This window comes from Thamnophis sirtalis, unplaced genomic scaffold (genome assembly GCF_051295495.1).
Source record: "Thamnophis sirtalis isolate CommonGarterSnake01/CBP01778 unplaced genomic scaffold, rThaSir2_p1.2 scaffold_1, whole genome shotgun sequence".
In the NCBI taxonomy this organism is placed as follows: Eukaryota; Metazoa; Chordata; class Lepidosauria; order Squamata; family Natricidae; genus Thamnophis; species Thamnophis sirtalis.
In genome coordinates this window covers 111194484-111209571 of record NW_028261381.1, presented here as the reverse complement: position 1 = coordinate 111209571, position 15088 = coordinate 111194484, and the positions used below count along the sequence as shown (strand labels likewise).

The 15088-nt window shown below is 39.3% G+C and overlaps 1 protein-coding gene and 1 non-coding gene across 2 annotated transcripts in view; one reads left to right on the top strand and one right to left on the bottom strand.

Annotated features, from left to right (window-relative positions):
* Window positions 1-15088, top strand: part of LOC106556905 (uncharacterized) — a 79892-nt gene that overhangs the window by 16502 nt on the left and 48302 nt on the right. The window lies entirely within an intron of this gene.
* The window catches only part of PAPLN (papilin, proteoglycan like sulfated glycoprotein), an 84577-nt gene that overhangs the window by 44576 nt on the left and 24913 nt on the right, over window positions 1-15088 (bottom strand). The window contains exons 4-6 of the mRNA XM_087721945.1: window positions 7748-7808; window positions 5377-5479; window positions 235-365 (exon numbers count right to left, since the gene is read on the bottom strand). Coding sequence (XP_087578071.1) covers window positions 235-365; window positions 5377-5479; window positions 7748-7808 — 295 coding nt within the window. The remainder of the gene's footprint in view (window positions 1-234; window positions 366-5376; window positions 5480-7747; window positions 7809-15088) is intronic.

Genomic DNA, 15088 nt, shown 5'->3' with positions numbered 1-15088 from the left:
AGCGAATGCCATCAATTATGGCTTGGTCAACAAAACTATTGTTCAAACAAAACAAAAAGCTAGTCGTGGTATGTGAATTTGAAGCTCTCAGCTTAGTTTACTGAATAAATCTGCGGTAGGACAAAATGAAATTATTCCATAAATGGTCTGGGGAAGTTCAGAGTTCATCTATGAGTCAAAAAAGGCAGGAAAGGTGGAATTCTTTCTGAAAGCGAGTGAAGACAAAATACATACGTGGCAGGTCCCTTGCACGCAAACATCGTTCGTCCCTGGTTCACAAGTAGTTCCATCAATGACGGCTTCTTTCTGCCTATAGTAGAAATTTTCTCCTTTTGGGATGCAGTTTAATTCACATTTATTGGGAGCTGTGAGCAAAATTAAAAAGCAACACGTTATTTTGCTGTTTTGAGTGTTTGTTTACTTCGATTCTTCTACAAATGGAGAAAACCAGAACTTTATTAAGATTCTTGTCCTGGGCTTTAACAGGCCAGGGTTTAAGAATGCTAATCCTGGAATAAGAGGTTAAAGGGTGGATCACAGTTAATTGAGGCTTGAATCAGACCTATCTTTAATTTGGAAATGGACCGAAACAAGAATTGCTCAAAACGTCAGTGGGGTTCATTGCATTCACACTCTAAGCCATAATACTTTTGGTTTGATTTTGGTATGGTGTATTGTGCAAATGCAGCCAATTGTGTTTTATTCAATAAACAGGATTCAGCAAATAGTGACAAGATGGACATAGTTCATTTAGTTGATGGTTAATCAGATAATAGACTTACCCATCATACTGTTATTTTTTGGACTAAGCTAAGAAAAAAAGTAAGATAAAACAAGCAAGATATAGCAATTAAAGAATTAAGATAAGGTAAGAAAAAGAAAGATAAATACAGTTAAATTAGGATAAGGTACATCAACCTCATTCACTATATTATCTTATAGAACCACCCGGCCTATAGATCAATTCACAAACTGCCTTTTATTTTTTTTAAGCTCATTTTCTCCTTTTTGGGGGAATCTCATTTTAGCCACAACTTTTTCAGTGCCCCCTTTCTTCCTGATACATTCATTCTTCATTCATACATTTTTCAGTTCATTTAGTCTCTCTAAATATTGACAGGCTTGCTTTATTTACTGTTATGATTCTCATAAACTCCACTTAGCATCAATTTTAATGCTTTGCATAAACAAAGTCAACATGGTTCTGTGGCATCATTCATACATCATTTATTTCAGTCTATTCCAAGCACTTTCACTATTGTCTTTTCTTATGGTCACTTTTATCAATTCTGTTGGGAGATTAATCTGTCTTCACTTTTTTTAAAATAAGGATTTGAACTTTCTCTTCATGCAGCCATTCTTCCATTCTAGTTTCTTTCATTACTTTCCTTTCTTCTGTGCCTATCTACCCAGGATCCATTCTTGACACTGTCAACGGTCTGTGCCATATTCAGAATCTGTCATCATTGTATCCTTTACTGTTTTCTCATTCTTCATCGTAAATGGAAGGGCCATTGCAATCAGATTGCACAAAGGCACCATGATGGGGTGGGGAATGGCACCAAATTAAGTGTTCAAAATCTATTCTCCATTCCAACTGCATCAGCTAACTCACATCAGATTTCACTTCTTCCAAAACAAATGCTATATATCAGTTCAGAGAAATCATATGTATTGCACAATCTGAAACTATGAGTGCCCAGAACATCTTTCAATGCACATATTGTTACAGTTCTGGAAAGCTCAGCCTAACAAATATGAGCTGTGGCAAGTCTTCTTCTAGGCAGCAACAAAACGACACCCCTCCACTGTTGAAGCTTATCACAAACTTCCTGTCTAGTCTTAACTACTATCCTGTTTCTCAAGAATAGCAAGTAAAATGATTATGCGGAAGGGGTGGCAAAATACATTTTGTGCAAAGGTGTCTTACAGATCAGTGGCGGTCCTGATAAATGAACATATCAATCATCCTTTGGAGTGCATTCCTCTTCCATGAATAGACATATCATTAAAGTGCACACTGAAACAGACTTTTTTCTAAGCAGAAATTAACCAATCAATCATCATTCCCGTTCATTCTTGAGTCTTTGAAAAGCCCAATCACTTTTCTGCACTCACATGTCTTATCCCACCCAGCCATTTATGTCTGCAAGCAGAACAAATCTTTCTTTTGGATTGCATTCATTCCAAGCGTGGCACATTCCCCCACCCCCACCCCAATGCATCTCTGGTTCTTTCATTATCACCATTCACTAGAGCGTAACATGCAATTATCAGCAAAGTATCTCCTTTTTGTGTAGACATCCACAAGAATAAAAATGAGACCAATTCATATTTTCTGGCATACATTTAGCCCTTTCATTCATAATTAAAACTCCCCGTTCACTTTCCTGCATGTATTAATGAACGCTACTCCACAAGATCACATCATTTCTACTTAAATCTTTCATAGTCTTTCCCAAGCTTACAAAAAAATCTATTTTCCTTTCTTTCCATTTGTTGATATCTGCTCTTTATCATTTATTCCTCTTCCATTCTAGGTTGCAAATTTCCATTTCATTTCATTTCATTTATTATTATAGTTATCAATATAACAGGCCCATGCATATTGATCCCTGCCACTCATCATGGCTTTGGGTAGCTGAGGCTTCAATGTAGGATTTTTTAATGTAAGACTACTGATGCATGCCAACCTTCCTCATTTATCAGCCAGAAGACTCAAATCCAGGAAACCCCCACTGGCACCTGCTCAATAACTAACACCAATTCCCAATGGAAAGCCAAGTGGGTCTCTGAATGCCCAGGCATAGGAAGAAATATAAATGATGCCCAGGGCTGCTATTAACTTACTTTCCCTACCAGTTCTCAAATGTAAGCTTGCACGTCCACACATGTGCTCAGCCTTCAATGTGTGTGCTTTGATCGTGTGCGTGGCTTGCAGCATGCACATGGCTTGAAAATTTGCCTAAATAGGATGGCATAGATTCTTAGCTGGCAGGCCCACCAGCGATTTTTACTACTGGTTTGGGTGAACAGGTCCCAGCTGGCTGAATACCACCTCTGATGATGCCACAAAAAAAAGTGCCAGGCTTTGAACTCCCACCTCAGCAAATGAACAATCCTGAATAGGATTCACACCTCACACGGTGTCTAGCGGGTCTCTCTGTATAAATGGGACATAGTATCCTTTCCTCATTTTGACTGCAGGGTCCCACGTCCAGCTGTAGATCACACCTGGCTGTAAGCTGAGGGCATATACCGATCCAGTATCTGATTTTTTAAATATATAAATGATGCTGCACTTCAGTGGTTAAATGGTCTAGATCAGTGATGGCAAACCTTTTTCTTACGGCATGCCAAAATTGCACCCATGCTATCATGTGCATGCGCATGCCCACTCAATCTCCCGGCCCATCTGTGCATGTAGACACAACTCTCCACGCAAGTGCGTGCAACCCCTCCCAGGCTCCTGAGGCTTTCCTGAAGTCTGGAGAGGGTGAAAACGGCCTCCCCCAGGCACCAGAGGCCCTCCAGAAGCCGGAAACAGATCAGTTCCATACTTCCAATTGGGCTGTTGGGGCTGTTTTTTATCCCACGCATGCGCGCTGGAGCTATCGGCTGGCGTGCCACCAAATATGGCTCCGTGTGCCATAGGTTCACCATCACAGACCTAGACATTGATATTTGAACATATATCTTTTTAACAATCATATTTTATTGTATTTTACTAGTCTAGGTGAAATAGTAATATATATTACTCATCCACATACGATATGCCATATACTGAATGAATGAATGAATGAATGAATGAATGAATGAATGAATGAATGAATGAATGAATGAATGAATGAATATGTAGTACTTTTCATGTTGTTTTATTTGGATATAACATCATGATTGATGATTTTTAAGGTATAGACCAGGTTGGCAATCTATGCAAATTGCAGCATGCCTTAGCAATGGTAAGGACATAAGCAGTCAGTTTTAAGACATTGTGATCTGTATGGTCTCAAGTCCAGGCCAATCTCTAACAGGCTCATGATATTCTGTGCAGGGTAGGATCTCAATTATGGAAACTCCCTTGCAAGTTTATTGGTTTGGAATGTGCAGGGGGATATAAAATCAATGGAATGGGATATATAGTGGAAAATAGTATATAGTGCTTAGTGGCAGGATGGCCATGAAGATTTTCAAGCCAACCCACAACTTTAACCCATTTTTCTGCAACACGATAAAGGAATATTGAAGGACCATGTTGCTGGAATTTAGACACTCTACTTGTTTATCTTTGGTGCACGAAATGGAAAAAAGAAAGATTCACTTCAATGAAAACACTACAAGCTCAAAAAAGTCATTATTACATTACAGCAAAAACTGGGTACAACTGAACATAGTCACAGCAACTCTAAAATAGGATGAGATTTTGGAATGCCTGAATCAATGGTATGTAAGGGAAATAAAAATGTAAAGTTGCATCATTTTTTGTGTGGTTTGTAAACAGCTACAGGGAGTAGAAGTGTTTCAATGATAGAAACAGAACATCTATAAAGACTGAGGATTGCAATCAAAAGCAACATTCCTCTAAGGAGAGCAAACAGCTTTAAATTTAAGAGAGGAAAAGAATGTAATGTGTAATATGTAATGTAATATGCATCAATAAACAAATAAAAACATGATTAAATATTTTCATTGCATATTTCCATAAAGCTGGAACCACTTACCTGGATCTCTATAGTATATATAATAAAATACAATAAATATGCAATAATATATATGTAATATGATCCTAGAATAATAATAAGGTATAAATTCTCCTGTTTGAGCTGGGGGTTGGAATAGAAGACCACCAAGGTTCTTTGCAACCTTGTTATTCTAGGTTCTATCTTACTTACCTGCAATAGTGAAAATTTTAATAATGCAACTATTTTGTGGATTCATTAATTGCCCTAATTGAAACCTAGTTGTATTCCAAAAGAGCGAAATCAAATTGGGTGATTCCTTTATTTCCCCAAATGTCTTCACTGATCAGTTTAACAATTAGAATACAATCATGCTTTCCCCTTTGTCATTTCTCTACTCTGTTCCCCCTTTCTGTGAATGTATCTTTCATTCTAACAGCAGAATTTTTTTAAAACAAAAATTACATTTTTCCAATTTAACTTTTAATTTGTAAAAAATTAAATCGATATTTGGAAACATTAAATTACTAATATTTGTAAAAATATGTTGCTTCTCCTTATTAAACTGAAGGACAGGTTAAATAATAATTTAAATAAATGTTCCCAGACAAGAAATCTCAGCAAATATTTCCCTCCCTTTCCCTCAGATTTTCTGTCACCTTCTATGAAGAGTCAGCAGTAGGAATCAATAAATTACCTCCATAGTAAGGGAGCCACTTGTACTTCTTCCCTTGAAATTCTGTCCCATCAAACTCGGCACACTGTTCTGCTCGAAAATCTCTGGAGCCCTCAGGACAGACCTATAGAAAAGAAGAGAAAAATCTAGAATAAAGGACATGTTGGAGCAAAAAAGCAACTGATTTCGAAGAATAATCCAGAGTTTAGTTACTGTATTTTCCTCCAAGTGAGGATCTGCTGCTTATATGCTACCTTGTCTTATCTTTTTAAAAATGTTTTATTGATTTATTGTAATTTAACTGTCAGGGTCCCAAGTAACACCCCCAACGAAAGAAGACTCAAAGGATTGAGCTTCCTCAAAGTTCCATTTTATTAGAGATGCCATATTGGCACATCTGGGAACCTGAATCTGAAAGTTTCCAGGTTTTCCCCACCCCAAAAAAGTTCAAGTCCCTACCAAGCACCCACAAGTCCATCACAGGATCCAATTAGGCATCATCCAAAACTGGAGATGCCTCCCAGTCACCTCATTGCAGCTGCAAGGCAAGATGCCTTGACTTTCTGAGAAAGAATGTAATTTCGACTTTATATCACCCACACTCTGCATAATCCCTCCCTCCCATTTTTCCATAGTGGAAAATGTGGCTGTTGTGGTCTGCCGGCAGCCTGCAGAGCTGGCAGCAGAATCAGATAGTGAGGAGGTTGGGGAGGAACATGGGCCACTCCTGGAGTCTGAGGAAGGCTCGGACGAGAGCTCTGCGTCAGAGGCAGAGAGGGGGCCAGGGCCATCTGGTAGTTATGTGCTGCCTCCGGAGCCTGACATCAGTGAGACAGAGGAACAGGGAGAGCCTGTTCCCAGTGCGCACATGCACAGAGCTGCCAGAAAGCAAGAACAATTAAGAAAAAAGGGGCGATTTGGGAGTAAGACTTGGAGATGATTGGCCCCTCCCATAAGACATAAAAGAGCAGCAAATGGACATGAGCCTTTGCAGGAAGCAATTAGTTCATTCTGGTTGGTTCAAACTCTGAAAAGCTCCATGCTACGTTTGGCCTTGCAAAACTAATTGACAATTAGATCTCTGGCAGTGTTTCAAGGGAGATAAAGGTGGGTGCTTATCAACATTACCCTGAAAGAGTGGCAACTTGAGCAGACATCTGTTGGACTCTTCACAGACTGTTCGTGAATCATTACGGGCTGTGAATGACCATAATTCACAGTTGTTTAAATAAAAGAGGGTTTGGGGGACTAAGAATGTGATTTATGCTTTCTCAGGAAGCCTAGGTCAGAACAGTGGCGGGCCTGAAGTCCCAAAGGTAAAGACGGCTTTCAGGTCTGACATTAGCTTGATGCTATTTGCTAGCTCTTAAATCATTGTTTTTTAAGCAGGCTTGGGTATCCCATAGAAATGGGGAGCTGCAAACCGATTACACTGGTCCATTCTCTCACTGTCTTATTTATATTTATTTAATGATTTTTAATGGTTGTTCTGGAATTGTTTCCAACTGTTTATTTTAACTGTTGTGGCCCAGCAGGAGCCGTTGGAGCTGCAAACAGATTCCGATAGCGAGGAGCCTTATGAGTCGGCTCTGGAACAGGTGGAGGATCCTGGACAGGGTTCTGACTCCAAGCAGTGTGCAGAGAGGCTGGTTGGCCACAGGAGGTGCCTGAGGCATGGAGCAGCGGTGAGAGCCGAAGGGAGGGTGCTCATGACATCAGGCCTTGGGTTAGTGATGTGGAGACAAGGAAGGTGGTCCTGGATGCGGAGAAAACAGCTACGCGGTTACAAAAGATAATTGGACCCAGCTGGTTGTAATTAGGCTCCTCTCAAGATTGTATTTAAGGAGGGACTCGGGGAGGAGTCTGATTTGCAGGATTCAACTTCATTCTTAACGCTGGAGAAGCTGTTATCTGTCTGTCGAAGTCTGAGTTGCTGCCAAGGTTCTTATCTGTTTGTTATATTTGGCCTTTCAGCCACCGAGGTTTATGTTTCCTGCTAATAAAGTGCTGTGAAATTCCAGTTAAGCTTGTCTCGGCATTCGTTACTGGACGGAGGAGGGGGTCAGAACAGGCAGCCATACAAGTTTGATAAATAAATTGCTCGTTATGAGCTGTTGTTGTGAGTCAAGCAGCATACAAGTTTAACAAACAAATAATAAAAAAAAACAGAATATTACCAGCATGCCACTAGTAGGGAGTAGTGAATGCATTTTTGGATCAAAGATAGTTGGGTTCATATTTATTTTCCATTATTAAGCTTTCTGGATGACTTTGGCCCAATCATTTAGTTCCAGAAAATAACTGAAATTATTCAGATTTTCAACTCACATTCTTACTTGCTTATGATAAATAGACACTTATAAATATCTTAAGAAACAAACCAATATATTACCTGAATGTTGCATGAGCGATAACTTTGGGCTGGTCCTATGCAACTGGATCCACCATCTGTCCTGAAATACACAATAACAATCAGCAAAAGCTTGTAAATGATTGGTGATGCCTAAATCATACTTTGCCAGATCATTTTTAATATTTCTAACAAGGAAGTAGTTGCCAAGAAACGTTCTTCTGCTCCATGTGGATGGAGACTCTCAGTCATCCAGGTCATAGTTGTCCCAAGTATGCTTTTTTCAAGAAACAATTGCACTTTCTGGTTTTTCTTTGAAGACATTTTGCTTCTCATCCAAGAAGCTTCTTCAGCTCTTTGGCCATTTGCATTCTTTTAGCGAGCCGTTAAGGTCATCAGGGTTACCTGAGTGGTACAAATGGGTGTGGAGCCTTCTTGGAACTGTTGAAAGGACTATGTTGTAGTTTCTTCTGCTCCCCATTTCTACAAGTGATAGGAGTTAGGGTTACCTTTTAAAAAGTTAAATCAGTAATCCTGTAAAATGAAGGAATGGATCCTGGTTCAAAGGTAATGTTCCCAGGCTTCAAATATACTGTGGTTTGTTACAGTTGAAAGAAGTGATGAAATATCCTTCTTTCTTTTCTTGAATATTCACTTAAAAAATTCAACTGAATTCAAATTCTTCCTTCATTAAAATAATTGTCTATGTTTTCTGAACTGACAATTCTAATTGGAGCACTGTTTATCAATTTGTAATGCAGGCTTGAACCAGGAGAAGCGTGAAACTCTTGGATAGTTGATGCTGTCTCTCAACTCCAATAACTGATATCTGTCAAGATACTCTATATCAGTGGTGGCAAATCTTTTTGGCACCGAGTGCCGAAACCGGAGTGTGCGTATGCATGGGGGGGAGCACTGGAAACCGGAAGACCAGCTCCCCAGGGCACACGTGCTGGAGCACTGGAAACTGGAAAAGCAGTTGCCCAGCATGCATATGCGTGCTGGGAAGCTGAGCTTCTGGTTTATGATGTGCATGCACGCACGAAGACCAGTTGGCTCGTGTGCATGCACACGTTGGAAACTGGAAGAGCAACGGGCGACGGCTGGCCTCTGGAGTCTGGGTGAGGCCGTTTTTGCCTTCCTGGAGGTTGAGGAAAGCCTCCGGAGCCTTTGGAAAGAAAAAAAACCCTGCAAGGGGGGGGATCATGCATGCATGCGCAGATGGGTGGGGCACATTGCACTGTGGAAGTGGGTGAGCGCACACACAATTTCAGCACGTGAGGACAAAAAGGTTCCCCATCACTGTTCTAGACTGATGATGTTACCTAGTTAGGGTAATGCAAGAAAACAAGCAAACTCAGAGAACATCAAGGACCCCTTATTTCTGTTTTTTGGGAGGAGTAGTCCCTCTTTCTCTGTGCACCAAATTGACAGATAAGGTGTGATTTAATTGTCCAACTTTTACATTGTGACCTTAGTCATACAAGAACTTCATTCTGGAAGCCTTGGGTAACATTTAAATAACCCAGACGAGTGGCAAAGTGATCTCACTAATATATTAACCATAAAGAAATGCTGCATAATTCATTCCCACCCATAAGATTTGAGCAATTTAATCTCCAGCCCAGCCATTTGGGAATGGCTTGTGAAATTGCACTCCTATTCAACTTTAAGCAGAAGATGCTGCCAAGTAAGGTTTTTCATCTGCAAGTACCTTGACTCATGACAGAAGCTTAAAAAATATCAGGACTGTAAATCTCCATACGTGGCAGACTGGGGTAAAGTTCCTATTTTTTTCCTGACAAAATTTATTAGGGAACAAACCACTAGGCACAATAGGATATGGACCATAATAGAATCCTGCTGCATAAAAGCATGTTGTGCAAAGTGAACTAAATGTATGTGCCATCACGTAAATTCACTGCAGTGGGAAGTACATTGTTCGCTTCAGGGAAGGGATGATGTAATTTCCACTGATGCCAATTTTGGCTGAAAAGGCAGGTGAACACATTGGAAAGAATTCAGGTTTGTATGATTCCTGCATGTGCAAATCTTACTGAAGTCAGTGACACTTATGGCAAGAAAAGAGAATTTAGAGCCACACCTTTGGGAAATACTCTCTCAAATCTATGGACTTTTCTTGATACCATGAGCCTTTCTTTCTTTGGCCACACAACTGAGAGTTCTGGATTTGCTGTTCCGATGTATTTGTAATCATTTCCCCAGTCTGGGGAAGGCTGATCCATGTTTTATCATAATAAGGTCATAGTGGTTACTTATTGGACAGGATCCAAAGAGTTTCCTGAAGGCATCACTTCTGCTATGGAAAAATGGATTTTTTTGACAGATTTCCTACAGTATTGGTGGATATAATGGCATCATTCAAATATTGGTATAAAGTACCTAGTCACACAACAGAAAAAGCATCAAAGCCAAAGTGGAAAAACCGATCAGAACAAAAAGTCAAAAAATTAAGGGCAGATGCTAGTAACTTAAAGAACATGCATGAGCAACAGCTTAAAAACAACAAAACCATAGATCGGCTAATCAGAAAATATAGATTGGATACAAGAAACATCAATGAAGCTGTAGAGATTGTAAAACAGCAGATAACAGCAGCAGCTAGAAAAATTGAAAGATATGAGGCACGAATCAGCCAATATAAACAAAATCAGCAATTTCGATCAGACCAACGGCTTTTTTTAAATCAAAGTCTTAATGTGAATGGTGACACCAAAAGTGAAAAACCAGAAAAGCAGGCCACAGTTGAATTCTGGAAAAAATTGTGGGGAAATGCAAAGGACTACAACAAGGAAGCAAAGTGGTTACATGACTTTGAGAAAAGCATTGGTAACAAACAAATGCAAGTATTAGAAATAACAACTGAGATGGTCAAAAATCGAGTAAAAAAGGTAAAGAATTGGACATCACCTGGAAAGGACCAATTACATGTTTCTGGCTCAAATATCTGACCAGTTTACATGCAATATTGGCCAGGCAACTGAATGAAATTTTACAAAAGGGCCAAATTGATGAATGGTTGACAACTGGAAAAACATACTTGATTCAGAAAGATGCAACTAAAGGAACAACACCTGAAAACTACAGACCAATAACATGCTTGCCAACAACCTTCAAATTACTCACAGGCATTATTGCAGATAACATGATGGATTATTTGGAAACAAATAACATCTTGCCAGTAGAGCAAAAAGGCAACAAAAGAAGGAGCAGGGGCACAAAAGATTAGCTCCTAATTGGTAAAATGATATTAGAAAATTGTAAGAACAGAAAAACGAACTTGAATATGGTCTGGATTGATTACAAAAAGGCATTTGACTCACTGCCACATAGTTGGATCATAAAATGCTTAGAAACAACTGGCATTAGCAAAAATATTACATCCTTTACTGAAAAGGCGATGAAACAATGGAGAACTGAGTTGGCAGTAGGGAATGAGATCTACGGAATGGTTAATATCATGCGAGGAATTTTCCAGGGTGATTCACTTTCACCTCTTCTCTTCATCATCGCAATGATCCCACTATCAGTAATCTTTAAAAAAATGAAATTAGGCTACCAAACAGCCAAAGAAGCTGAAAAAATTTCGCATTTACTATATATGGATGATTTGCAACTCTATGGAAAGTCAGAAATAGAAATCCAATCATTGACAAACACAGTCCGAGTATTCAGCACCGATATTTCAATGCAGTTTGGCATGGAAAAATGTGCCACTATATCCATAAAAAAGGGCAAAATCACTACATGTGAGGGAATTAAAATGCCCAATGGCCAACTAATTAAATGCAACAAAAATGAAGCCTGCAAATACTTAGGCATTCTGCAGTTGGATAACATCAAGCATGGAGAAGTAAAAACTATCAGGCGAGAGTACACCAACAGAGTTAGGAAAATTTTGAAATCTAAATTGAATGGTGGAAATACAATCAAGGCCATAAATACCTGGGCAATACCAGTTATAAGATACACAGCTGGTATAGTTAACTGGACACAAGCTGATTTGGACATTTTGGACTGAAAAACCAGGAAACTAATGACAATGCACTACAGTTTACATCCACGTGGTGATACTGATAGAATATACCTGCCCCGAAAATCAGGTGGCAGAGGATTATTACAAGTGAAGCAAACAGGTGAAGAAGAAAAACATGCACTGGCTGATTATTTAAAAGAAAGTCAAGAACATCTATTAATCGAAGTAAAGAACAAAAATCTACTGAAGGCCCAACAGACGAAACAAGAATACAGAAAACATGTGATAAAATCAAGAATGGAGAGTTGGCAGAACAAAGCACTGCATGGCCAATTTCTGGAAAAAATAAAAGATAAAGTGGACAGTGAACAAACTTGGTTATGGTTAACAACAGGTACATTAAAGAAAGAAACAGAGTCACTAATCCTGGCTGCTCAAGAACAAGCTATCTGCACAAATGCCATTAAGGCCAAAATCGAAAATTCCTCTGATGATGCCAAATGCAGACTTTGCAAAGAAGCTGATGAAACTGTTGATCACATACTCAGCTGCTGTAAAAAAATTATGCAGACTGATTATAAATTGCAGCACAATTCAGTAGCACAAATGATCCATTGGAATTTGTGCAAAAATTATAATATTAAAACAGCAACAAACTGGTGGGAACATCAGCCTGAAAAAGTCACCAAAAATCAGATGGTCAAGATCTTGTGGGATTTCCGTATACAAACGGACAAAATACTGGCGCATAATACACCAAACATCACACTGGTTGAGAAAAATAAGGTCACAATCATAGACATCGCAATACCAGGTGATAGCAGGATCGCCGAGAAGGAACATGAAAAAAATCACAAAATACCAGGACTTAAAAATCGAAATTCAACGACTATGGCACAAACCAGCAGTGGTAATTCCAGTGGTAATTGGCACACTGGGTGCTATTCCAAAAGCACTGGAATTACATTTAAAGCAGTTAAAAATTGACAAAATCACCATCAGTCAAATGCAAAAAGCCGCACTGCTTGGATCTGCACGCATATTACGAAAATACGTTACGACGTCCTAGGCCCCTGGGTGGGGCCTGACTAGTAACCAATGCCAAATCTGGCGAAACAACTGGCTGCTGTGATACAATTGTATAATAATACAAAAGCTGAACTGAATTTATTAATTGAAAGCTCAAAAGAATTTAGCCAAGACATTGGTATGCAGTTTGGAATTGACAAATGTGCAACAATGGCAACCAAGGCAGGCAAGGTCGTAGAAGATGATGGAATAGAACTTGAGAATGAAGAAATGATAAAGGCAGTAAAACCAGAAGAAAGCTACAAGTACTTGGGAATTTTAGAAGCCTCTGACTTAATGTACAATAAAGTCAAGGAATTAACCTCAGCCAAGTACATTCAACGAATTCGCAAGATATTAAAAGTCCAAATTGAGTGGAGGAAACATCATAAAAGCCATAAATATCTGAGCTATACCTATGATTTGATACTCTGCAGGAATAATTGACTGGGCCCAGATGGAGTTGGACAATTTGGACAGAAAAACACGGAAGCTTATGACAATGAATCATGCTTTGCACCCTAAAAGTGATGTTGACCTATTATATCTACCAAGAGCAGAGAGTGGTCGAGGACTCCTACAAATTGTCTGTTTTACAAACTGCTAAGACACTGCATGCGTCGATGTAGACGCCGCCGGGCCTATTCCAATCGTACCGATTGGAACGGGATCCGGAACCCACCACTGCATGATAGGCACCTTCAAATATTTGAAGGACTGTCATAGGAAAGAGGGAGCTGAAGCATCTGAAGGCAGGATAAGAAGCCCTGGGTGGAAGCTGGGTAGAGAAAGATCCAATCTGGAAGTTAAAGAGAAACTTTCTGACACCGAGAACAATTAGTCAGTGAAACATCTTGCCTCCCAGAATTGTGGGTGGTCCATTGCCAGTGGTTTTTAACAACAGATTGGACAACAATTTGTCCTGGATGGAATAAGAACTCCTGCCTTGGGCCAGGGATTGGACTAGAAGACCTCTAAGGTCCCTTCCAAACCTATGATTCTATGCTTGCAGTGGAAGCAATTTAAACTTTTCTTTCCATAGGTAAGCAAACATACTTCTCCCTGATTTCAAGTAAATGAAAAGAAGGGGACACACCCTAGTTTTTTTTAAAAAGCAACCACCCTCCCCCAAACCAGATCTTTCTAGCAACGTTTACAAAAATAAAACCATGAGATCCTCAGACATGCTATTATTGAAGGACTTAGTTTTAAATTCTCTGTGTGTGCAAATTTAAAGGTTAAAAGAGAGAGAGAGAGAGAGAGAGTTGATGGCAGAGACCTTCATCTAGAAGGCATATCTAGTAATTTCGCAATACCTTAGGAGAAACTGACTTTAAAAAAAAAAACCAACATTTGTTATGTTAGCATTCAACACTTTTAATGTCTGGCCTTGTTTATACAAGACAAGTACATATCCTCCAGAACATTGCCACTAATGGGTGCAGCTTTGCCTGCCTTAGCATGCAAGGCTCAGGCATTTTTATTGCTACCTAGATGTAACATCTAGGCTTTTGTTAGTGTCTGCAAAATGCCATGCTTACAATGTCTCTGCTCTGTCTACAAACAAAGCAGCATTAACCCAGAATTTCAGTTTGGTAACGGTCGGGAGACTCTTTCAGGATTTAGATCTGCCATCGTAAAGGTATTTATACCTGGAAGAGCCATAAACAATTCCCAAATTAATTTTCTACCACGAAACTACAAGGCAAATTACAAATGTATAATTACAATGGAATAAACAATTTAAAAATAAACTTTGATTATTTAAATTAGAATTCTTAGGCAATGATCACAATCATGTCATTCTTGGAAATTTTGGTGTGGAATAAATCAAGGAAGGAAAACATGAAAAAGTCTAGCATCATGATGAGTGGGAAGCTATTTCAAACCTCACAAGGGCACTGACTCGGGAAGTCATCAAATCCAAATTGCTGAGGGAAAAAATGTTTTTTTGCTATCTTCCCAAATAATCAGTTTTCCTCCTCTATCTCTCTACCTTTCTTCTTTTAACAGAAAGGTAACATCTGCACAAAACCTTTGATGCTTCCAGGATATTGCTGAATTCAAAATTGCCAATCTTGAGCAAAATTCAGAGGGACTTTCCAACCGAAAACTGTGGAAATATACCGTATTTTTCAGAGTATAAGACACACCTTTTTCCCTAAAAAAGGAGAATGAAAATCTGGTGCGTCTTATACACTGAATATGGCATTTTTTTGCCTCCCGAAACCCTGCTGCCTTCACCAAAAATGGCTGTGCATAGCTTTTAGAAGGCTTTCAGAGAGCTCCTGGAGGCTGGGGAGGTCAGAAATGAGTGA